The sequence below is a fragment of the Delphinapterus leucas genome, chromosome 18 (assembly GCF_059928025.1).
Source record: "Delphinapterus leucas isolate spDelLeu-1000000601 "Yukka" chromosome 18, BTC_Dleu_Yukka2, whole genome shotgun sequence".
Lineage (NCBI taxonomy): Eukaryota > Metazoa > Chordata > Mammalia > Artiodactyla > Monodontidae > Delphinapterus > Delphinapterus leucas.
In genome coordinates, this window is record NC_143146.1 from 2,474,546 (window position 1) to 2,500,829 (window position 26,284).

The window sequence follows — 26,284 nt, forward strand, 5'->3', positions numbered from 1 at the left end:
CCTTCCCCATCACCCATGCTACCCAATTTTCTATTCAGGGGACCTCAGGTAGGCTTCCCAATTTATGGGTAGACATTCTGTTGTTTTTTCACTGTTGTTCCCCCAGTTCCCACAACAGTGGCCACTCAAGTAAATATTTGTTGAATGGACGTTGGCTGTGATTTTAGAACTGAGTGCAATCGTTAACAACCTTGGAGTATGAAAAACAGAATGCAAAGGTGGAAAAAGGTCAAGGGTAAGTCCTCGTGTTACGCAGAGGGGCATCAAGAGATGACTGTCAATGTCCGTGGACATGAAATAAAGGATATTGGTTAGCATTCCTGATAAAGGGAACCAACAGGAGAGAGGGCAAGGGAGGACAAGTCAGAGAGAAAGTCTGCAGGACACAAATCAGGCAGAGAAGTCCCACCACACACAGGAAGGGGCTGCGCAGAGAAGGCAGCTCATGGCGGGGGCCGGGGTCTCCCAGGGGCGAGGGCCAGGAGGGGGGGAGGGGGGAGCAAGCGACCTCTGCTCGTCACCCCATCGGCTTTTCTGTCCCACGTGCTCTGTTTCCACATGCCTGGATTACTTTTAACGTAATATTTCACAAATAAAACTTTTTTTAAAAAGAGCATCTCTATTACTGAAGACTATGGACCCTGACCCCAAACTGCTACAGGACAGTTGACCCATGGGCGTGTCCTTGAACCAGGGGGTGTTAATCACGGTCACTGGGACGTGGCCACGCTCACAGAACACGCCCTACAGTGCCCAGTAACATCGGTGTTCGTGTGAGCGTGCGTTTATTATGTTACTCTAGAGGGACACTCACTTCCACATTCCAGAACAAATTACCAACCCCCTAACTGCAGGCCGCTCTGTACATATGTGAGGTTCCCCACACGCCCCAGAGATGCCAGGCTTACATTTTATACTCTCCCCACCCAAAAAATGTGCATCAGGAAGAGAGAGCATGGACAGGCACAGCCCCATCCCGGGTGCCTTCAGAAACAGAGCATCACGTGCACCCATGCACAGCGTGTGCATGCACACACACACGCCCAAACCCATTCCATGCCAAAGAAGGGGGTGAGGGCAGAGGCTTTTCCCTGCCACACTAATGAAACAAGGTTCTGTGTCACCCTGTCCCTCTCCCTGCACAGGTTATATTTCTATCAAACACTGCTCTTTCACAGCCAGAGTAATAACTGCGTCCAAAATCCAGCTTGCATTTCACGTCACTTTAGTATGCCAAAATTAAACAGAAAATACTGGAAAATGAGAAACTTAGGAAATGGCAGTGTGAATGCTCATTAAACATCACACTGCAAGTGAGAGTCATTTAAGTTCCCACATCACTGCCAAGCACGGCTCATGACTCAGCACCCCAAGCTCACCCGATCCCAAAGGAACATTTCCACGAAGTGCCTTCACTGTTCACTGATGAGAAATGGGAGAAAGTAAACTCAGCGCATCAGAAATAACCCCTTAAAAGAAACCTGGTGCACGAGGTGCACACGTGAACCGGGACTTGTGAGCATCCCGAGCCCACGGGTGCCCCAGCAGCCGCCCGGCCACGGCAGTGCTCACGTTCTAACCCATGGGAGACCCAGCGCGTCCGCGTTCCCTGAAGGAGGGCAGCAGCAGCGCCGCTCACTACAGAGCCGGCCTCCTGGCTGCTTTCCTTCCATCTCTCTCGAATTTAAGAAACTATCGCACGTGCGTGTAAAATACACATCTACATCTGTGTGAATAAAATGAGTTTCACGTATTCAGGAAGAACACCCAGTGCGTTTGCAGCAAAATGTGAAATATCCTCAGGCAGACTCTTGGAAGAGATCTGTCTTCAAGGAGGGAGTATTTCAAACAAGAAACCACACACAGGTCCAAGACATGAACACGCGGGGTGAAGCCTGACCAGAGCACTGCCACCTCCGGCCACAAGGGGGCAGGCGGCCGCGGCCGCGCACACGCCCTGCCCGAGAAGCCGGACAGAAGCTGGACACTCGAGAACTCACCCGGAGACGTGCAGCCCAGGGGACATCACGGAGAAGGAATCTCAGCTTTGTTTATTCGATAAAAATATTAGTAAATCAAATCAAAATTTAACGCAGAAGAGAAACTCACTGTTTAAAGGAAGTCGCTGTTTGTCTTTGGTAAGGAAATGACCCTGACGTGATGGCCAGTTAGAGAAGTCTGTATGTTGGGACCTGGCACATTTTCTTTACAGAAAATTAAGCATTAATGACACTGTGAATTACAACACTTATGCTAAACTTGCTCTTTCAAAAAGGAAACCTATTCCAAAATCAAAAAGCCACATTAATTACTAAAAAAAAATGCAATACAGAAATGTTACTGTGATCCTAGAGTTTCACTCTCAACTGTTACAGAGTGATACGGTAAAAACATGGTTTCACGTCTTTCCTTCTCAAATGCCCACGTTTAAAATCAGACAGGGACAGCTTTCCTTAGAAAATACTGGAGTAACCTGAGGACACCCGGGATAGAAACTTACCAAAAGAGGTTAGTCCTTTGGTTCAACAGTCAAATAAAGAATACTCAGCATAACAGATCACCAATTTAAGCAAATATGTTATTCCCTATATTTTAAAAAACAAACAGGAAAAAAAGGAAAGTTTTCAAAGTTACTTGGGTCTCAGTTTGGTATGAAAACTAGGGATTCCATGTGACCCCTGCAAACAGCCCTTGGACAACAATGCAGTTACGCACATACAATGAAAAGGGGTCTCTCTCTCTCTCTCTCTCTCACACACACACACACACACACACGGACACACAGAAACACAGGATTAAGACACAGAAATAGGAATTTTAGGCAGAACAAAGTGATGCAGTCACTCCTGATGCAGGTAAACACTCATAAACATGCAATGGCTGGTTCTCCTTAGAGCCACATCTGCCCCCCTCGCCACCCCCGGCTCTCAGCCCCAAAACCCCCCTCCAAAAGTGGGGCTGAGAGCAGAACACTCATGCCAGGCTGCTAGATGCTCAGAGGCCAACAGCTGTGAACAACCCGCCACCACAAATGACACTGACCACACTCATACATCCACCTGAAAACAACAGACGGCACTGACCATACTCTCATCCACCTGAAAACAACCCTCTGGGACTATCTTTTCAGTGTAATTTTCAAAGGTTAACTTTGGAGAAATACCTGAAAAGGAAAAATTCATTTGCACTCTTACTATGGTGACTCAAAATCAGACCAGAATTCCCATTTAAATGAGCTGCGCACAGCGAAATGCAAGAGGCACAGGTTCAACAGACGCCTGCGCATCAGCACGTTCCACTCTTTATGGCTTTGCCACCACCAGCCCCGTGACCCCTGAGGACGTGCCCACCACCAGCCCCATGACCCCTGAGGACGTGCCCACCACCAGCCCCGTGACCCCTGAGGACGTGCCCCACCACCAGCCCCGTGACCCCCTGAGGACGTGCCCCACCACCAGCCCCGTGACCCCCGAGGACGTGCCCACCACCAGCCCCGTGACCCCCGAGGACGTGCCCCACCACCAGCCCCGTGACCCCCGAGGACGTGCCCACCACCAGCCCCGTGACCCCCGAGGACGTGCCCCACCACCAGCTCCGTGACCCCCTGAGGACGTGCCCTACCACCAGCCCCGTGACCCCTGAGGACATGCCCACCACCAGCCCCGTGACCCCTGAGGACGTGCCCACCACCAGCCCCGTGACCCCTGAGGACGTGCCCACCACCAGCTCCGTGACCCCTGAGGACGTGCCCACCACCAGCTCCGCGACCCCTGAGGACGTGCCCCATCACCAGCTCCGTGACCCCCTGAGGACGTGCCCACCACCAGCTCCGTGACCCCCGAGGACGTGCCCATCACCAGCTCCGTGACCCCCTGAGGACGTGCCCACCACCAGCTCCGTGACCCCTGAGGACGTGCCCATCACCAGCTCTGTGACCCCTGAGGACGTGTGTACCCTATGCCCTGAATATACCAACAGTACTTATCCTCTGGAGTTGTGGTGAGGACTGAAGTCACAGATGAAAAGCACTTTCTACAGGAACCAGAACATCAAAACTTGGCTATTATTGCTAACTGTGTTATTATGATAATGAAAATACACTGCTTTTATTATCAACAATAGAACGGTATCAACTATAGAAAAAGAGCAACAATGAGACACCACTTTACACCCGTTAGGATGGCCATTATCAAAAAAACAAAACAAAACAGAAAACAACAAGTGTCAGCAAAGATGTGGAGAAATAGGAACCCCTGTGCATTGCTGATGGGAATGTGAAATGGTGTAGCTGCTGTGGAAGCAGCACAACAGTTCCTCAAAAACTGAACATAGTCACTGCTGTATGAGCCAGCAATTCCACTCCTAGGAATATACCCAGGAGAACTGAAAGGACTCAGGACAGGCATCTGTACAGCCATGTTCACGGCAACATTATTCACAAGAGCCAAAAGCTAGAAACAATCCCAAAGTCTAGGAACAGAAGAATGGATAAACAAAATTCGGGTGTGAAGTAAAAACACGTACACATATGTACTGGCCTCTGCCCCCGGTTCCTGGCACGAGGTTCCCGAAGCCCTCGGAACGTCCTGACGAGGCCGCTGGGAGCATCTTCTGTTCTAACAGGTCTCTGACCCTGTTCCTGACACACAGTCCCTAAACCCCCTGCAGTTTCCTGGGTGACAGGGGCGTCCTTTGTTCTCATGAGGCGACTCCAGGGGGGCTTCTGGATGGCTCCTGGTCACCACAACGACCAAGCCGTGATTAGAAGCTCGGAGCTTCCAGCCCCGCCCCATTCTCAGGAAGGAAAGAGGGCTGGAGACTGAGTTAACCATCACTCATGCCTCTGTGATGAAACCTCCGTAAAATCCCAACAGCGTGGGGTTCAGAGAGCTTCCAGGTCGGGGAACACACCTACGTGCCAGGAAGGTGGCACCCCAACTCCACGGGGACAGAATCTCCCGCGCCTGGGACCCTTCTGGGCCTCGCCCCCCGTGCCTCTTCATCCGGCTGTTCATCTGTGTCCTCTCCTCCGGGATAAACCAGGAAACCTGAGGAGCGCTCCCCCCGAGTTCTGCAAATTATCAAACTCTAGGAGAGGGTCACAGGAACCCCAATTTACAGCCAGTTGGTCAGAAGCCCAGGTGACAACCTGGGGCCGGTGGCATATGAAGTGGGGTCAGTCTTGTGGGCCTGAGCCGTCAACCTCTGTGACACTGACCCCAGGCAGATGGCTATCAGAACTGAACTGAACTGCAGGACACCCAGCTGGTGTGATCCAGTGGCGTGATGTGTGGAAAGCCCACACACTGGTGGAAGAAGTGCTCCAAGTGTGGCGGCAGTGTGAGAACAGAGGAGAAACACAGAGGTGTGAGGGTTTATCAGTGGCATAATCATACAAGGGCATATTATTCAGCCTTAAAAAGGAGTGAAATTCTGGCACACACACTACAACACGGGTGAACCCAGAAGACATGCTGAGTGAAATAAGCCTGTCACAAAAGGACAAATCATGTATGATTCCCCTAACATGAGGCTCTTAGGAGTCAAACGTCAGTCGAGACAAAGTCGCATGGGGACTGCCAGGGGGCTCAGGGGAGACAGGAATTGTTTAATGGGTTGAGAATTTGGGAAGATGAGAAAGTTCTGAGACGGACGGTGGGATGGCTGCACAGCAACGTGAGCGTACTTAGTGCCACTACACCGTACACGTAAACATTTTTAAAATGTTCAATTTTACATTATGGTAAATTTTACTACAATCTAAAAAAGACAGAAGAAGCACGTGTTATTCCCCCCCAAAATCCAACACCGGAAACCTTTGCCAATCAGGGCTGCAGGCTGCCTTATTAAAATACTTATGGTTTGGTGTCACTGCTAGGAAAATACTCGTTTTATCAAAACTGTCACGTTCACTTTTAGACAGCTCTTCTTCTTGCTACCTCAAAAAGCCAAAGAGCAGCAATTGGCGCTCCCCGGGCTCCTGCTCTGTGCCACCAGGCCCGCAGCACAGGCGCACCAACGCGCACCAGGGAGCCCCACTGACCCCACGAGGGAGCGCCGTCCCCGCACCCTAACCTGAAACGCCCGCGGGCCCCGGGGCTCCTCCCCGCGCGGAGCCGCTCCCATCACACTCCTTCCACGCGGCCCTACCCGCACCGCGGACCACCACCAGTCTCCCCAGGCAGAAGCAGAACACCGCAGCACGCGGCAAGGCCTTTCCAGACAACGGACGACATGCAAGTCAAGTCACAGCAGACTTGGCCTGCAAATCCCTCCCCACCTCTGCGTCTCCGGCCACCCACTCTTCCCTTTAAGACGCTGGTTCTGAAATCTCACTCATCAGAGCACCTACACCCCAGCTCCATATGAATACAAACATATACACACACACACATGAACCCATGAAGGCAAGGACTACATGACTGCACTGATAAAACCAGCAGTCTCTATCGATAAATTAACGCTGCTTCAGGGAACGAGGGACTACTGGGCAGACGTGCTCGGGAGGCCTGCCATTCCCCCCCGTGACGCCACGCAGGACGGCACCACGCACACACACGCAGAGGCCGTGCGCCAGAACTTCCACATCCATACCGGAGTGACACAAATCACAGATCCCGGGCCGTAGAGGGAACCTGCGATTCCACGACGTGAATCTAAGCAGAAATGAAAACAGTGCCAGTACCACTCACTATTCCCTTTCAAAACAAGATAAGCATCTGAATGATTTTTTAAATTCAGTAATGTTAAGCCATTGCAGAAAACCTAAGGAAAGCGATGCATTTTAAAATGCTATTATTAGCACAAAGAAAAGGACAGAAATTACTTAACTGTACATGACGGGCAAAAGCACCCACAGCAAGAAACCCACCACACCAAGAAGCCACCACAGCCTGCGGGACAGAGCCAGCTCTCAGTCCTGACAGGAGCCCTACAAAGGGCGATAAAGTTTACCTTATGTAAAAGCGTAACCACAAAAATAAAACCCCAACAGATTGGAGCTGTTTCTCCTTACAAAGGGAAAATAACAGAGTAAGCCTCTATTTTAAAGTGCTGATGTCGCAACGGAATGAAGAGCTAGCCTGTGACCGTGCAGCCCTTTCCCCAGCGCGGGGGCAAACACCACTCCCCCTCGCAGAAAGGACACGGGAGACTGGCCCCGCCCAAGACAGGGGGCACGCGCCCTGCCTCCCGCTCCCCCCGCCGGCCACTCACCGCTGGGCTTGATCTCGCGCACGTAGTTGCTGGGGAACCAGCCGGTCCTGCCGCTGTGCGTGCCCTCCCACCAGCCCCCTTCCTCCACCCGCGTGACGTGGATGACGTCGCCTTTCGCAAAGGACAGCTCGTCTTCATTCGTCTGCTGGAAGTTAAACTTGGCTCTTACGACCAGCTGATTGTTGCTATTATCCGTCATGTCCTAAAAAGGGGAGAAGGGAGGAGATGTCATGAAGGACACACATTCTACACTGTGATGACACGAACAGATTTCGCTTGGACAGACACGGCGTAACCACCCCGTTCATGTGGCAGAGGGGCGCTGGACACACCAAAGTCCCCACGGCCCTGTCCACTGCCCCAGGTCCAGTCCCGGAGGAAACCCTCAATGGCTGCAAAGGTCTTATTCCTGCCAGCGTGGTGCCTACATGAACAGAGACACACTTTCACATACATTTACACGCTACACACTTCTCTACAGTTTGCAACAAGTTAATGCACTGTGAGCATTTCCCCAGCGGTCCTTAACTACTTCAGTCTTAACCGCTTAATATTACGCTGTACGGCAGTGCCATTAGTTACTTAACCAAGTCTCCACTACTAGACCTGAGACCATGTCTAGGTGCTTTCTACTGCAAAACAAGGCTGCATCAGAACTGTCTGCACATGTCTTTGCACACGCCTGTAAATGAGCCGATACGTTAAATTCAGGTCAGAGAACACGGATGACACATTTTAAATCTTAACGCCCACTGCTAAGTTGCCCTCCAAAAAGGTCCCAGACATTCCCGCCAGCAGCGTCTAAGACGTCTGGCTGCTTCAAACACTCACCAGCGCTGGATACCGCCAAGCCGACAGGAGGGAAGTGTACCTCATTTTAACTTGCATCTTTCTCAGAGGCTAAGCCTAACTGCAGATCTCTGAAAAGTGGGCAGAGGCAGGCAGACTGGCTAGAATGTCTGTCTCCATCTATCCCAGACCGGGTGCTGGAGAGGCCTGCAACCTGGAACTGCCAACGGAAGTCGACAAACAAAAATCCCCAAGCAGAGTCTGCTCTCCTGGCCAAAGGGGCGGGAAAGGGACAGCACATGGGCCACTCAGCCAGCACGCGGGTGTCCAAGGGGACCAGGCAGGACGTCCCGTGGCCCACCAAGCCCCAGAGCTCCTCCAGCACCAGTGACATCAGCCAAGATGAGGCTGGGAGTCCAGCGTCCAGTCCCCCCAGGTGGCAGCAGGCAGCCCCATGTGCCCACACAGGTGTCCCCTGCCCTCCACCCAGCCTCGTGGGGGGAGCCAGGCCCAGCGTCTCCCCGACCCCCCTCCAGCAGCACTGTCAGGGGTCCAAGAGAAACCCCAGTGACACCAGGTCAATGAGTCTGACCCGACACCACTGCAAGGAAACCAAGCTGTCCCCAGAACCACGGTCTACCACCCTCAGCCAGGACCGCCACACAAAACCCCATCAGCCAGGGCTGCAGCCGAAGACGCAAGATCTCAGCAGGATCCAGCATCTTCCAACACACTCTCCAAAGTGTCTAGGATAGAACTGAAGACACCCCTTATTCCAAGAACAAGGAAAATCGGAGCCTGACTGAGAAAAGACATGGATCCCAACACTAAGATGAAGCTCTCTCAAAACAGACAAAATAGAAAATCCCAGAAATGAAACAGAACTTACAAAATCTACTCAAACTGACAGAGTGAAAAAAAATTAAGAGAGCCCCAGGGACTTGGGGGAAATGACAAAGATCTGAGATTGGAACCATCGAAGTCTTGGAGGAGAAAGGACAGAGTTGAAAAGGAGTCTAAGAAATACGGCTAAAAATGTCCCAAATGTGACAAAAGACACAAACACACAGGGTCAAGAAGCTGAGTGAACCCCACACAGGACACACCTAAAGAAATCTGGACCAAGTCACACTGTAACTAAACTGCAGAAAACTAAAGACAAAAAAACTTTCGTCTCAGGATAAAAAAGACGTCTGCGGATATGCAAGATCTGAACAACTTTACCTCCCCTGCACCCTTGCTCAAGAAGTTAGTATAAGATGCACTCTTCCAAAACAGGGAATTAACCACGAAAAAAACGAAGACACAGAAAGACATGGAGGAAGTCGACTCGGGTCAAAGGAGTCTGCAGGTGATGAGGGAAGCACAGAGGCGGCAGATGGCACAGCCTGGCTGCAACCAAGAGACGCTCCGGCAGCCAGAAGACTTCACCAGCGTCCCCCCAGGAAGAGGAACTGAAAAACCCTAACACGTCTGAATGCGCAAAGACGAGATTCTTTCAAGAAAGGCCAAAGACCAGGCTATAATCTGCACAAGGTGCACAGAAAACTAAAGAGGCAACAGAAGGTCATCAGGAAAGCACAGTCCCAGCACACGGTGGCCCCACTGTGAGTCTGGGTCATGATGATGTTGCACTAACACCCACCCAACGAAGCCACTACAGGACTCAGCCATGGGGAAGGGAGGCCCAGAAGCACCCGTGAAGCTAAGGCCCAGGGGAAGTGGAAGAGCCCTGATGCCCCCTGCCACTGTGGGACATCCACAGTGGCAACACTGTGTTATTTAAAAAAAAAACCCCAAACCAACCTTTATATAAGGCATTTTATTTAGAGAGACACAGAGAAAACATGGGAAGCGGTTGTGTCTCTACTGATTGTTTCCTAATAGCAAGTCTTGGAGAGTTACCTGAGTCTTTAAACTAGGTTCATGTATCACTAAACAAGATGAAAAAGATAAAGCACAAACACAGTGCTCAGGGAGAACGTCGAGAAGAGGAGCTGACAGAATGCCTAAAATAGTTCATGTGTGTTTATCTATTTATGTGTTTATACGTTAACTGCCATAAATCGTGTTTATTTAATAATTCAAATTAATACATTAAATATCTAACGAATTAAACATTTAATGCATACTTCACATTTAATACTCAGAATATTCGATAAAGCAATCTCTCATCCACATTTGGCAGGAAGCCTCTGGCTGACCACTGTCCCCTCAAATGCGGGGTGGCAGGGGCACCTGAGCGGTGAGGGCCAGACAGGGCTCACGTCACAGCCGGGACACAGCACACGCTGTCCTCGCTCTGGTCAGAGAAACGCGACCCGCTCATACACTGTGTCGGGCTCTCTCTCTGCAGCCCACTGACATCACTCATCAGCCATCTACTCTGATCTCCACGACATTCTCCTTTTGGTGACTTCCCCTGGCTTTGCAGAGCCGATTCGGGTGACAAATTCCAATAACGAACATGACACGTAACAAACACAGGCGCAGAGGAGGCCCCTAAGGAGGTCAAACTGCCCTGGGAGCCCTGCTGCCGGCCTGTCTGTCCACCCTACTGCTGGGCGCACGCCGGGCGGCATCCAAGTGGCACGCAGGGCTCTCGTCAGGATGCTGCCGAGGCGGTGACCTACACTCTCCCTACAGTTGCAGGCCAGGCAAACACCAGGGACGCCTTCCCCACCTCAGAAAGGGACACTCCACTAAGCACAGGACAGGGTGACGTCTGCACAGGGCCAGGCGGCCAGGCTGGACCCCTTCATTCTGACGCCACAGGTTCCCAGCCGTGGAGCACGGCCTACACTCAAGGATGGGCTCTAGGAGCGCTGTGAGCGGGCACGAGCCCAGGCGGGGTGAGGACCACGCACCAGGCAGACAGCCCAGCCCTCCGCACGGGGGGCTACCGCCACCGCTGCCGCTGCCCCGGGAGGCTGGAAAGGGTGTATTCAGTCACTAGCTTACCGCTTCAGCTCTTTTCCTCCCCTTTTCTAAAAGCTCCCCTGAAACGAGGGGTGCAGAAATCGTTATTCCCTTTTTTTTTTTAAAATAAATTTATTTATTTTATTCTTGGCTGCGCTGGGTCTTCGTTGCTGCGCGTGGGCTTTCTCTAGTTGCGGCGAGCGGGGGCTGCTCTTCATTGTGGTGCGTGGGCTTCTCACTGCGGTGGCTTCTCTTGTTGAGGAGCACGGGCTCTAGGCGCGCGGGCTTCAGTACTTGTGGCACGTGGGCTCAGTAGTTGTGGCTCGCGGGCTCTAGAGTGCAGGCTCAGTAGTTGTGGCGCACGGGCTCAGTCGCTCCGCGGCATGTGGGATCTTCCTGGACCAGGGCTCGAACCCGTGTCCCCTGCAGTGGCAGGCGGATTCCTAACTACTGTGCCGCCAGGGAAGTCCGAAATCATTATTCTTACCTAGCAGGTCAAGAGGAGTCTCACCGCGTTCGCCTCATGAGCGGCTCACCGGGTCCACGGCACAGGCAAGGTGGCTGGGGCTTTTTAGTTCTGATGTAACTTGAACTTTCTTTTGCTAATGAAACACCAATGCTATACTTACCGTGATCTCAGCAACATTCATCACAACAGAACATTTAACTTTATCTTACTAAAATTATTCCTTTGCAATCCAGTCCTCATTTACTCAAAAACAAAACGAACAAAAAAACCGACAACTGCCACAAGCAAATGGGTCCGACAGCAAAGGTTTCTCTATCCAAAGCTTGATTTTTCTTGCATTTTCCTTGCATATTTCATAAAGCTAATTGAAACTATTTTTCAAGTGGTCTGGGCATCTTCCCTTGCTTTGGACCACAGAGCTTGCAATGGGACCCTCTAAGTCCGTCCAGCCTCACGGGGTGGCCGTGAGGGTCACACGAGTCAGTCCAGGTGAGACACCGAACCAGCCAGAGCTGGCACAGAGAAAAAAACGCTCAGGTGTGTTGTGTTGTTCACAAGGCCTGAAACAGGGCAATGGGACTTCTCAGAGAGGAAGAACAGTCACAGACACACAGCATGGAGAGTTAGTTCGAGTTCAAAAAGTTCAAAAACACATAAAAATTATATCCCTTCTACAGCTCTCCATTTTTACCGCTGCTTCGTGACCAAACTCAAATTAACTTCTCTCTACAACACACAGCTCCAACGAGGTCAACTTCCGTTTCCGAGGATCACACCAGCTTACTGGGCAATACTCCGTTGTGGTAAAGTAGAGAGCAGTGGTCTCTGAAGACTCCAGGGGGGTCGGTTCTCTTCAGACTCACAGGACGAGCTCACTGATTCTCTAACATACAATAATTTACTAAAGTGTCGCATGAAGCGAAGTCACAGCACCGGCTGATCGAGCTGAGGACCAGGCCACCATCCGGTCCAGAGCGGGCTCGGCTGTCCGGCAGGCGGACACGCGCCCCGGCTGGCGGATGGGGCGGCCCCTCCCCACGGTCTCCGCTCGGCCCTGTACTTCACCTTCCCAGGTCCTCATTTCCAAGCCTGTGCTCGCAGCCTGTCTCCTGACGATTTACAAATGGGTTTTCCTCACTTTCCAGGAGGACTGTTCATCTCAGGTGGCTTCCCCACCTCACCAGCACCGTTATAAGGGAGCCCCTCCTTCACAAGCTGCATCCTGACTCAGTAGGGTGCTGTCACGCTTTCATAAAGAGAAAAAAAACCCTCTAGGTTCTTCGGCTTCCAGCCATTTCTTCATCATCTAAGTACTAGGTATGGATTTCTTATTCCCAAACTTCCGTACCCTTGTGCAGAGTAGGTAAGAAAATATGATGCAAGTGACCAGGAAAACATTTTAAAGGTCACATCCCTCCAGATAAACAGGTCTATATCTTAAAATAGAGCGCCCCAAATACACAGATTTCTTAGAAGCCGTCATGAAGCACGACACGCGGATAATCTGGTGATGGGCAAACGTCAGACCCGAGAATAGGAGCAATGGCAGCAAAGGCAAACCACCCTCTGGCTGAGCAACTCCCCGGAGGCCCGTGTGTCCTTCCAGACACGCTGCACACGCCCGGCTCCCCAACACACTCCCATTCTCAGGGACCAACTCTCACACTTACCAAACTCCGATACTGGCCCTGGAACAATTTTGAAGTCCGACCGTGCGAAGGCTGGGGTCCCAGGGAGTCAAAAGACTTGATCCGGTGAGAGGAGGGCCGGGCACACACGGAGTCACTTCCTAGGCCGATGTCTGCAAGGTCGTCACAGGGGAGAGAGCGAGCTGAGTCCCCTGACACTGCGCCCACACCCCGCACCGGGCTCCGAGGGTCAGGGGGCCACCCGCGCAGGAGACCAGGAGCAGAGTCCCCGCCACGGGACCGAACGACCGCACGCGCCCCAGGCACCTTCCCGGGAATTAACTGAACATAGCTATTTAGCAGTCCTTCTCTAGCTAAGTTCCGAGTTTACAACGTGTTTCGTAACTGTTTTCAGTACTTTCCCCTCACCTGGAAACAAGAAGCCTCTCACACTCGACTCCTGAGCAGACCAGACTCCCCCCGCATCCCCACCGCACGCCCACTCCTCCAGGATCACTCTTCGCGCAGTGGGCGAGCCGCAAGCGTGATCGTGCCAGAGACGGAAAAGACTCTCTTACTTGAAACAAACAGAACCCCCAGGCACTTTCCGTCCAGAAAGGCCCTTCTGAGGATGATGCCCTCTGCATGACGGCAGGCACACTTCACTCACCTCACAAGGCTGTGAAAGGACGAGAGACCACACAGCACTAAAGGCTCAGATCTCTCTCTGGAGTCGCTGCAAGATCACACACCCCACTCAGGCCACCAGCACGTAAATGTCAGCAGCCCACTTCGCAGAAGCGATGTGATTTTTTAAAAATGAGGCCACGAGAGAGTTTTCTAGGGAAATCATTGTTTTGACATGCACGCGCCTAGCAATTTCCTAAAGCTATGTGGGGGGCCTTCTATAAAAATGTCCTGAAACTGGGGGTCTCCAGGTCCTCCTTCTCTGGCGGATCCCTTTGGATTGGCTTACACAGCGTCTTATGACATTCTGAATTAGGTACCAACAACTGGAAGTCTGGGGACTCCTCAGGGAAACCGGCATTCCCAGCTGTTCTTGAAGCACCGGGGCTCTGGCGCCTCTGGCTCTGCGCTCCCTGACTGACCCAGGGCTGAGCAGGGCCCACGCGGGCAGAGCAACCGCTGCCCTCTGCCACCCTCGCTCCTCCATGCTGCCTGCCGGGCTCCACGGACCTGGCGTCCGGGACCCCTGCCCTAAAACCACCTTGACGTCTCAGTGTGTAAGTCCCTCCAATTCTCAGGCCCTGCTCAGTGCTGGCAGTAAGGGCCAGTGATTGCTCCCGCCGTGTGGCAGAGGCCTGGCAACTGCGAGCACAAACAGCGCCCAGAGGACAGGCGTGAAGAAGCTGCCCCAGTGGCCACCTGCCGTACCCAAGGAGTGTTTAGGATCCCTTCCTTCCCCACCTCCAATCTCTCCTCTGTCCAAGTAAAAGGCAAGTATTCCTCCACAAGCCTGGAGAACACGAAGGGTCTCCCTGAAGTGCCGGAAGCAGAGGAAAGACGGTGACGGGCTTCCCCAACAACGACCCTGGAGTCAGCAGGTGCACCTGTCTTACACTTGCGTCAGCCCCTACAGCCGACGGCTGAAAAGGCACCGTCGCACCGTCACCTCCTTCACGCTGACTTCAGAAACACAAATGAAGAGCAGCAGCCAACAAATACAGAAGCAAAAAGTTCTCTTCACCTGAGAAGGCTCAGTCCTCTTGTTTAAAAGCTGAAGAGAGAAGTACCAGGTTTATTTCAGAACTTCCAAACAGGTCTTCGTAAAGAACAGCGCTACACGCTCTGCGTCCAGGGTATATCCAATGATGTCAAGAACACACGAGAAACACTTCTGCATCAGATGGGGGTGGGAACGACGGTAACACATGCCCGGAAGATACAGCTCCCGGCCTGTGTCCATGCTTTCCATGGCCTGCGGGGCTCCGCCTCGATCACCGAGGGTCTCGCGGCCCGGTGGACGGAGCAAAGCCACCCTCGTGGCTCCCCCTCTCCTTCCGACCCACCCGAACTTACACACCCAGGGCGAGAGCAAACCTACCGTCTCCCACCCGCGGCCTCACACGTGGGGACCGTGTCTACCAAAGCCGCTCTCGCCCCAGCTGCCAGAGAGCGAGCCCAGCGGAGGGCAGTGAGTGTCAAACTGCGGCCCAGACGCCGGCAAAGTGCTGCAGGCGGGCCGGGGCCGGGGAGGCGCCCGCGCTGCACCGCCGCCTGCACGTGCTCCTCCCCTGTGAAGCCCACTCATCGACTGCCAACGCTTCGACCGTGGCAGGCCGGCTCCTTTATTATCTGCCTGCTCACGTTAGGTCTATCGCTTCTCCACGGAGGGATCGAAGAGGCAGCACAAGCTTGACAAAACGCCACAAGCCTCCCGTCTGGAGGGTGCGACGGCTGCATGTCCTTATGTCCGCCTTGATGCCCCCCACTTCTCTGCCCCCTCTCGCCCTCCTCCTGGACTTGGGCCCTCACGCTTTCCTACACTCGCTCACCTGGGTCCTAACGTAGCGTGTCCTCAGGTGCTGTCACCTCAACAGCCCAAGACATTCTCAACTTCAAGCCCGAAGTCAAGCTATGAAAAGGGAAGCCCTGCCCGGGACGGCGGGCAGCACAGGCTGCTCTGGGCGCACGCCCGCAAGCGCGGACAGTGGGGCAGCGCCCAGACAGCCCTCCCAGCAGACGAGTGGCGTGAGGGGCCCCGGAAGCGGTTCCTGCAGCCCCGAGCGTTCCAACCCCATCCCGTCCCCACACAGTGAGGAAGGGTAGGGGCGAAATGAGAGGAGACCCTGACAAGAGAAACTTACTTTTTCTGATCAAAAGAGACAGTATCACAGGCTAACTGCCCCTCCCAGGCATCTGAAACTACAGTCCGTAAAGGTAAGCAGAAAACAAACATGACTTTAAAACAAAAGAGCCTCTAAGCCCTTCTGGTGCCTCAGGCAGCCTCCAGGCCCGAGCTAGCCCCACAGGAGCACATACAGACCCCGCTGTCCTCTCCGCGGTCGGGGAGCCCACCTCTCCCTAGAGGTGCAACTGGGGCTCGAACCCGCAGCCCACAGAGCCCAGGTGCCCTCGTCACCCTCAGGAAACCTGGCCCAGGTAGGTGTTTACTGTAGAGACCAGCTCACTGGCTGCACCTCAAAAACAGGCACTAGATCTGCTCACTAGATCTGAGCTTTAATCAGCATGAACTTAATAAAACTCCAGAGCAAGGTGCTTCAAGCTCCAGGACAGCCCATGAGTTGCCCCTGTGAACAAGGCACTCCCCCTCTGCTGTACTTTTCTCTCTGCTCACAGGAAGGAAAGCACTGATATCTACCAGGACCTAAAGAGGAAGACTCTGCTCGCAGCAAAAGTGACAACCAAAATTTTAATGCAATCCTTTTTTAAATTCAGTGATGTTCACTCTGCCTCACTAACACAAAAGCAACAAGGTTTTTGCCCCTTTTTCTTCCCCTCCCCTCAAGTTCAGTAAAAAAGAGACTTACCTGCTGTTACTTTATTTAGAGTCACTAAGGAGCTGAGGACCTTGCTGAAATTCTGCCCCTGATACAAATCGTTTGCATCAAATGTCTGAAAGGGAAAAGTGAACAAGCAGAATTAGCAGAGTCCAGTGTCGGGCAGTTCTGCACAGTAAGAGGAAGACAGTAGGCTTCGCAGGCGAGACCCCAGGAGGCGGCACACCTGGGAGCCCGGCTTCCGGTCGGAGCAGGAGGCCAGGCCAGATTCCCTTACTGGGGCCGCTCTGGGCCCGAGTCCAGCTTCCTAACCACCACGTCCCCACCCTGCCGCACCCTCCTTCATAACCTGGGGCACTGCTGGCACTCCGTGAAGGCTCCTCTCCTTAGACTGCGGCTGAGGCCTCAGGGCAGGCCTACTACAGACTTCCTCTCCTGGCCACAGCCGATGCCAAAACCAACCGCAGCAGAAGGGAAACGCCGACATCAGAGAGGATACGAGAGGGAAGGAAGGGAAGGCAGGAGAGGCCGATTCCAGAAGAGGGGGAGCGGGGACGCCGCCACCCTCGGGGCAGAGCACGAGGCCAGACCAGGACCGTCTAGTCTGCATCGCTGCAATCTCGGCCGCCTAGAGACGGGGACGCGCCCAAGCTAGTCCCCTCCCTGCCCACCCTCCAACATCCAGGAGCTGAAAGATGCTGCGCCTCAGGCTGCCTAGACACAGCACGGCTGATCCACGAGGTGTGCGCAAACACACGCGCTAAAACAAACACGCCTCATCCCCAAACACTGTCTAAAGACCACATACACCTTCTGATCACTGAATAACTCCTTCCCTCCCCCAAATTTAATAGTCAAATCATCCACAACTCTGTACCAGAGAAATTATGCAGAGCACTCTTTGAGATGCAGTTAACAGAAAGGTGTGTTTAGAGGCCCGAACGAAAACTGCTAACGTCCTTCAAAGGCTCTCTCACTGGGGCAAGAATGAGCTAAGGTGACCAGTCGTCCCAGGACTGACTTCCTCTGCAGGCCGCCTGTCACCCCTCCCCCGACTCGGCGGCTCCTCTGTCTCACAGCCTGCCAGGAGCCCCGGCTTCCCCCCTTCCTGCTTCTCCCTCCCCCGCACAGCTAACTCTCGCTCATCCAGCTCCCGCCAGCCTCAGCCGCCACTAGGCTCAGCAGGGCCCAGCCAGGCTCCCGCCACACTCATCGCCACAACCCCACGGCCTATGTGTGCGCGCCGCCCTAGACCGTGAGAGCTACGCAAGCAGACCTCACAACACCCAACATCCGGAAAATGGCCAGCCCACAGTAAAAACACAAACGTTTGCTGAATGGGTAACAAGGCATCAACCCACCCCGTGGCACTGAATGTCACCGTGGGACAGACACATAAAGAGCAGCTGAGAAGAGCCATTCCAAATCTAAATAACCACTGCTATCTTCCACAAAAGTCTTCAGTCTTAATTTCTGAGATGAGTAAAAATCATCATGAGGTATGTTTATTTAAACATGAACAAGAGAGAGACAAAACCAGAAGTTGAAAAACCACCTCCAGGAAGCAGGCCATCAATTGAATCCAAGTCAAGAGAGGAGCTGCAGACACAGAGCTGGGAAGGGAGCCGTAAACACAGACACCCAAAGCCCTCTGTGAATGTCACTCACGCATTTCTCATCTGATGGAGCAAAAAATAAAACAATTCATGATGCCAGATCCTGCCTGTAAAAAGGAGTATCCCCTTAGAACTGTCTTTAGAATCACCTAATAGTACAGACTTTAACTCATTTGTTCTGATATCTATTATTTAAAAAGAAATTTCCAAGTCAGATGAGAGCATGATCTAGGCTGATATATCCAGCTACATTTTGTAATGGGCTGGTTGCATTTTTTATCAAAGGTATGACCCTCAACAGGCCTTAGCTTCCTTCTGCGCAGGACATAAAAGTGCCTTCTCTCATAAAAGGTGGGAGCAGGTGATCTCAGCTCTCAAGTTCTAATTCTCGAGCTTGGAAAATTCAAATCGTGGTATTCTGCAAAAAAAGAAATATACATAAAAACATCCACTAACCTTCATCGTGGTGAGGCAGAGAGTCACAAAACCGAGAAAAACAGGATGTTGAAAACCGAAATTTCCTGTTATTCCAGAACTATATATCTTTCTTACTTGGATACCAGGAAGCGTCTGGTTGGCTGAAACGGCCCACCAATGGGCTCCAAAGTGACATCAGAACTTAAGTGAATTCACACACACACCACATTTCTTAACAGGAAGCTACACAATGAGATGAGACAAACGCTTGCCACCGAGAGGGGGAAAAATGCACATTCTGAGTCGATAAAATGTTTTGACTAAGGTGCTTCTCTAGAGAAAGAAAACTGACTACTTCCTGAAATAGAAATCTATTCAACAAAAAGCAAAAACAGAAAAATCTTAGGGTACAGAGAAAGTCTGTACTGTGGGAATAGAGGAAGGTCTCATTAACAGGGCACACAGTGACCCCGGGGTGCTCATGCTTAGGAGATAAGCCTGCCCCTCCCGTGGACCTGCCATGCGGGGGCTGAGGGCACACACGCCCACCCTCCACGCCCCTCAGGTCCACGCTCCCATGCCTTTCCTCAGGGGGTTCTCAGGAGGGGCCGCACGTTAGGATCTCCCAGGACCTTAGAAAACCAAGACACTCAAGCCACATCCCAGACTAATTATCAACAAATTAGAATCTCCAAGAAAGGGACCCCGAATCAGAATGTTAACACTCGTCAGGTGATTCCACGCAGCCAACGGTGAGAAGCACCTCCCTGGAGAGAGGGAAGGTGTCAGGAACCCTCTCCCCAGGCAGGCTCACCCCTCGCACCCATGACCATCCCTTATAAGCACAGAGAAGAGGGAACACATACCCCAAAGATCTTGGAATCTACCCAACTGGGAACGTGTATTTCCAAAAACTCACCCTCACTTTTATATTTAAGTGAATTAAAGGTACAGTAGACTAATCCAATATTCTCAAACTTATCCTACCAGTTTTCTACCAAAGAAACTCATAATATTAAATGTATTAGTTATAGTTCATTTTTAATATCTTACTTTCAAAAGAAACAATACTACGTAATGAAATACAACAATTACCAAACCATGTGGAAACCAGGCTAGAAGGGACCCAGAGTATTTAAAGTGGGACATAAAAATACTTTCTGAGAAGTGTCTGTCGTCACCCACAAAGGGGAGCGAGGTTGGGACGAGCTGGGAAGGAGGTGGACAGTCCTTCTGAGCTTGAAGGCTGCCCCCCCCGTGGTTACGGCCCTACTCCGTGTACTGAAGCCCTCTGGGCCTCGGCTTCGCATCCTTGAGACGGAACGAGGAACAGACAAAGGCCTGAGGATGAGGATGCCAATGGCGGGAGGCAGCACCGTGCCAATGACCCCCAAGTTCAAAAATGAGTGAAATTACAGATACTCAATCTTGTACACCAAACCTCAAGGTCTCCTGAAAAAACTGACCCATTGATAACTACGTTCAACCAAGGAAAATTCTTTTTCTATAATACAAACAACTACAAAACAAAACAGAGAAACGTTCCTCCAGGTGGGGTGCTCAGGAACGGAGAAGAACACTCGAGAGCCTGTGCAGAGAACAGGCCACACGGCTCTGCACAGCGGCAGGCACTGCCCTCCACGGGCCCCCAGCAGCGCCCCAGCTCGCGCCTGGGCGGGTGGCCACGTCACTCGCCGCAACGCCGAGGCTCCCCGCAGAGCTCTGTGCACACCAGAGGCGGCAGCAGCTCCACCACCGGCATCGCTCCGCGTCTGTCCAGCAGAGGTCCAGGTCCTCAGAGCACCCAACGCTCTGACCACTGACCCTCAGAAAACACTGTCAGTGCCACACCACCAAAAGGGCCGAGCCTGAACGTCAAGCACCTGGCCCAAACTCAACCTCCCAGCCTTCACTTTTGCTAGCCCTCTAAATTATCCTATTTTGACATATTCCTTATTTCTACTTAATATCGCATTTCCAGATGTTCAGGTTTAGTTCCAGAACTAACACCTGACATAAGGAGTTCTCATCGGCACCTCAGGAAGATGAGGCTGCACATATGTCGACCGTCACCAGCACCAACCTGGCAGGGCGCGGCCATCAGGGTGACCCACATGCATGGGCTGGAGCTCTCAAACGTGCAAAACTCTAGCCAGAAAGGGGATGACTGTGCTTTGGCAGAAAGAGCCGCCGTGGTTTTCAGGGAAGCATCACCAATAATGTTGTAAAATAAAGAGGTTTCCAAGGCACAAGATAAGAGCTGATGCTGATCAATCCAGAAAGTTCACGTTCATCACACTATTTTCCAACTTCCTTTTTTTATTCTTTTAAAATTTATTTATCTATCTGTGGCTGCACTGGGTCTTCGTTACTGCATGCGGGCTTTCTCTAGCTGTGGTGAGCAGGGGCTACTGTTTGTTGCGGTACACAGGCTTCTCATTGCGGTGGCTTCTCTTGTTGCAGAGCACGGGCTCTAGGCACGCGGGCTTCAGTAGTTGTGGCTCTCAGGCTCAGTAGTTGTGGCTCGCGGGCTCTAGAGCACAGGCTCAGTAGTTGTGGCACACGGGCTTAGTCGCTCCGTGGCATGTGGGATCTTCCTGGGCCAGGGTTCGAACCCATGTCCCCTGCGTTGGCAGGCAGATTCTTAACCACTGTGCCACCAGGGAAGTCCACCAACTTCCTCTGTCTAACTCCAGGTCACCCCTAAAGAGGGGTGTGCGTCCCCACCCACTGCCACGCCTTCCCATGGGTTCCGGCCAACGAGCTGTGAGCACACGTACCCGCTCTGAGCAGGACAATGCGTGCCAGGCCCCAAGCGAAGCTTTAGGAGCCTTCAGGCATTTCAGCCAGCCTCCCCGGTCTTTTCCTTTAAGTGAGCATGGCAAGGCCCACACTGGAGCTGCCCCACCAGCCTGGACCCGAGAATAAAGAGGACACTCGGAGCAGAGCAACCCCGTCTCTGCAGCCAACAAGACGGGCAGGATACACCTTCAGTGTTGTGAGCCGTGGAGACGAGGGGGCTGCTGGCTAACACAGCACCACCTGGCAAGAGCTGGCGATACATCCACATCCCACATTCTCCCCAACTGAACTGGCTCTTGAAGGGGAGAGTACATCTCCAAACAACAAGCAGGAACAAAACGAAAACGGTATTAAAGTGAAGCAGTCAGCTCATGTAAAGTTGGACCATTTTAACACTAAATGGTACAAGTTAAAACCTCTTAGGCTGAGCCACAGAATTCCCCGTTATTCGAAATAAGACTGCTCCCCAAAAAGTACCTATCACTCCATAGCAAACAAAGTTCTTCCCTCCCTCCCAAATTCTAAAGACGGTCATCACGTAACTGCTAAAGGCTGCTGCTTCACAGAAATCTCCAAGAAAAGACATAAATGCCTCCGTGCTCGCCCTGAAAGAGCTCATTCTCGCTCAGAAGACTTCCTCTCCCCTCCCCGTTTATCAGCAACCTTGAGCAGGTGCCGTGAGAGCCAGGAAGGAAGGCGGGCTCAGGAGATGGAGGGAGACCAGAGCACAGCGCCACCTGTAACCTCCAGGTCACCCCTAAAACTCAGAGGCCTAAACACAGGGGGTCTGGGTGTCAGAGGAGCCCAGAGCCACCTGGCGGGGACGTGGCTCAGTCTCCCACGGGGAGGCCCCAGGTGTCCACGGCCAGCCTGACAGCTCCCGGGGCTGAGGCTCTGGAACGACGGCTCACCGCACGGCTGCGTCCTCTCGGCATGGACAAGGCCCCAGAGCCAGTGATGGGCAGCGACAGCAGGAGAGGGAAGGAAGCCCCGGGGCCTGCATCGCAGGAATGGCGTGTCCAGCGCTCCAGACTGCTCCACTCGGGGGTAGGGGCCACGCCCCACCTTCAGGAGGGAGGGGTGGCCCTGCTGGGAAACCAGCCGCCTGTCCACCCCTATGGGAGTCCTGCTTCCTGCGTCACACTCTTCTCCCCAAATCCAGCTGCCACCCCTTCTAACTGGGCCCATCAGATGTCACAGCCACTCGGCAGAGCGCTGGCATTCCTGACAAAGAAGTGGGGCAGACCCCCGCCCCGGCAGGGTAACGGGAGGATGACGAACACTTCCGTCTGAAAGGCTCCCCTAACCCCAGCATCAGTTAGCTGCTTCACCTTGGAGTCCAAATGCACAGGTGGCACTGGAAATCAGCACTACCTTCCACACAATAAAGCAGAAAAGCCAACTTCACTTCACAAAATAGAGCGTGTTACACTCCACGTAACAAAGATCTTGTTAGTCAGGGACCTTCCAGCTGTAAGCAAGTGAAACGCAACTCAAACTGGCTTAAACAAAAGAAGAAATTACTGGTTCTCGTAACTAACAAGTCAAGAATGGCAAGGACCACAAGCACTGAAGTCGGAAGCTTCAGGCCACCTCCTGACTTGGCTTGCCTCTGCGTGGGCTGCAGCTTCAGGAACGTCCTGGCTCATGAGGTAACACGACCGCCAGCAGCTCCAGGCCACAGCCAACCAGTCCACCACCTCCGCTGCACCTGGCTGGCCCTGCCTGAGTCACAGCCACACGGCCAGAGGCAGAGCGGCAAGGCGAGCTGCGCAAGGCCCAGGCGATCACGTGCAGCAGCCTTCTGGCGACCTGCACACGTGTGCGACTTGGGGCAGGCAGGTAAGGCAGCCCTGTGCAGCACCGGCACGCACCAGCGGATCCAGTAAAGGACGACACGGCAGTAATGAGCTGTTACCACCACCGCCCCAGAGGCTCATCAGCAATCACAGCGACCTGGCCTTCACAGAACCCAGACATCACGACCACAGCGGACTCTGACGCAGCCGGCCACACCGATACAACCGCAGAAGCGGGTGACTCACCCCTTAACGATGTCACCACCAGCTGATGACGCCCCTGGGTGTACCCAAGGAGAACATACCAGGCAATGCGGAGAAGTCTTCCTTCCCCCACCCCAGTACTAATGGAGAGACCCCTCACCGACGCAAGGCAGACCAACCAAGCACTTTCTCAGCTCATGCAGCCTTAATATTCCAAATGCAAGCAGCCAGGTCAGCTCCTCAGAAGGGTTCATGAGGAAGCTATTTCTGACACAAGAAATTGTTACTTTGGGCACAGTTCTGGAGTGTGGTTCTCGAAGTTTAAAAATATAATCTTGTCCTATCACATTGTCAGATGGAATCTGTGATTTTAGAACAAGATGAGTAAAGACGAATCTTAAGTAAGTTGTGCTATTTAAGTTTAATGCAAATGGTCCACATTGTTGGGGACAGACATGTGGAAAACAGGGATCCAGCAGGGAATTCTCGCCTCCTTGGCTTCTGTAGATTTTGTACTTAATTCCACCTACTCCTACGCCCTAGGGATAAAATTAAAGTTTGATGACGGATTCTATCAATACACAGCACTTTCACCCAATGTGCCCCCCATTTCTTTTAGTTTAAAATGACAATTAAATCATATTCAATTTTGTGGATTCCACTGTATCAATGCCAAAACACTAGGACAGGGACCACTTATACAAGAAAAGAGATACCAAATATTTTAGGTAGTTTCCAGGAAGGGCTGGGGCGGAAGGGGGAACAAAGTCCTGAGAAGCGAGGCAAGATGACTGATGCAATGAAAGGGCTGCTACGTCTCTGTCCACCGTAAAGGAGCAATCATCCCAGACAGACATCACCAGGTGAGGAAGAAGAGGATGAAGCATCCACTGGAGCATCCCCTGGGTGCTATGCTGCAGATTTCATGTCAATCTTATTTTCTAAAGGGGAAAAATGAGGCTCCAAAACACGGCATGACAGGTTCCACAGGCGAGCAAAGAATTGAACCTGATCAGTCACTGCTGCTCCCCCTGCCACACACATGGGTCAGTGGGGCAGCACCCATGGGCCCACGGGTCCCAGAGCCAGATGGCACAAGCGCAGCACCCGTTCAGCCCACCGTGGGCTCCTAGTCTGACTCCTAGGGACAGTGAAGCAAGCCTGCAGAGGACAGCCACACGGTCGCCAGACACAGAGGGTCTGGGCAGGTCACAACAACTACTTAGGCTGACAATTAGTTTAGGTGCTAACATAGAGAGCCAAAAGGGCAATGAGTACCTTGCATTAACTTTAATACTCAAAACAAGTAGTTATAAAACCCAAACTTTGAGAAACATTTCAAGACAGTAAACTGCACACATACATAACCTTCCATCCCTCCCAAGGTTCCACTGAAATAACAGAAAAGGCAGGCTTTAAAAAAAATAGTAATAAACGGGACTTCTCTGGCGGCCCAGTGGTTAAGAATCTGCATTCCAATGCCAGGGACATGGGTTCAATCCCTGGTCGGGGAGCTAAGATCCCACGTGCCATGGGGCCTAAGCCCGCGAGCCACAACTACTGAGCCCACACATTCTGGAGCCCGCGAGCCACAACTGGAGAGAAGCCCGCATGCCTGCATGCTGCACCAGAAGATCCTGCATGCTGCAATGAAGATCCTGAGTGCCACAACTAAGACCCGATGCAACCAAATAAATAAATAAATAAAAAGAAAAAAATTTATATCTAGTATATAACCAAACATACTTTATTTTTTAAAAAAAAAAGTATCTGGGTGAGTGGAAAGTGAGTGTGTTAAGGAGTGTGGTCTGATGTAGTATGAATGCCCAACAGTACTTGAGGTTGGAGGGCAGGAACCTAACGTGAGACGAGTTGGCATGATTAAGTATTAAAAAAAAAACAGTAATAAAGACTCCACTGCAGTGCTAAAGGGAGTAGCGGAGAGGCCATGAGCAGTCGCAGTGAGGCTTAGGGAATCCTTGAGGACAGGAAATAGACGGGCTCTGCATGATCAAGAAGCGCTCTAAACAGCACCTGTGAGGAGCCTGGGGGAACAGTGCGGACGGCAGGAAAACAGCACCCAGTAAACCGCAGCACAGCAGCCCCTTCCTCTAGGAGAGGCCAAGCTTCCAGACCCCACCGAGGAGAGCCCACTGCCTGCACTGGCTTCCCAACGTCAGCGACAAACCTGAGGTGCTGCTAGACCCACGTAACAGGCACTGATAGGAGGAAACAAAAATGAAATACCCTAGGAGCTCTAACCACAATAAAGCCTGAACTGTGCCAGAGCTGGAGGGGGGCAAGGAAATGGGATGCAGGGACAGTCCACCCCTCCACCCTGCTCATGGGCATCACCCACAGTTCCCCTGCCTGCTCCCAGCCACGCCCCTACGGTGAAGGCATCCCACCGCCTACGTGGCTTTACACTCCCATCAGCTACTGGGCCCGTATTCACAAACAGGAAGAGGAACCAGGGCCACGTTTGACAGAATAGTAAAGAGGAGGACAGGTGAGTTCCGGCTCCGAACAAGATGCGGCAGACACACTCTCCTATTCCTCCGCCTCAGTGCAGCAAAAAGCCCTGGGCGTCCATGTAAAACAAACGTAAGACAAGACAGTGCTGGACATGACAGGCCAACGGCCCACGGGCTTCAAGACCTGAGAAACAACATGGCAGTGGGTTCTCTGGATCTTCTTTTTGCTCCCCCAGACTGGGTGCTGGAGAAGCCTGCAACCCAGACACACCAAAGGGTGCAGACTAACAAAGTGCCGGGAGAAGCCTGCCCTCTCCGGCCAGAGCACCAGGACAGGAGCAGCCCGGCAGACAGGAAACTTGTAGACAGTAACCAACCCCCCACCAAAGCCCGCAGGAAACACGGCCCACCCTACCAAGGCCTTAACGAAGTGCCCTCCCTCGGCCCTGCCTACAGGGGCCCGCAGAGTC

At 52.6% G+C, this 26,284-nt stretch overlaps 1 protein-coding gene across 21 annotated transcripts in view; it reads right to left on the reverse strand.

The window, feature by feature from the left end:
* Nucleotides 1-26,284, reverse strand: part of ARHGEF7 (Rho guanine nucleotide exchange factor 7) — a 97,915-nt gene that overhangs the window by 54,991 nt on the left and 16,640 nt on the right. For 3 of the 21 annotated variants that reach the window (XM_089899353.1, XM_022576736.3, XM_022576738.3), the window contains exons 2-4: nt 16,533-16,617; nt 13,063-13,193; nt 7,216-7,417 (exon numbers count right to left, since the gene is read on the reverse strand). In XM_089899353.1, coding sequence (XP_089755479.1) covers nt 7,216-7,414 — 199 coding nt within the window. In that variant the 5' untranslated portion in view covers nt 7,415-7,417; nt 13,063-13,193; nt 16,533-16,617. Of the gene's footprint in view, nt 1-7,215; nt 7,418-13,062; nt 13,194-16,532; nt 16,618-18,574; nt 21,226-26,284 lie in introns of those variants that run through there. The other 18 variants (XM_089899357.1, XM_089899352.1, XM_089899361.1 and 15 more) reach the window with 12 other exon arrangements.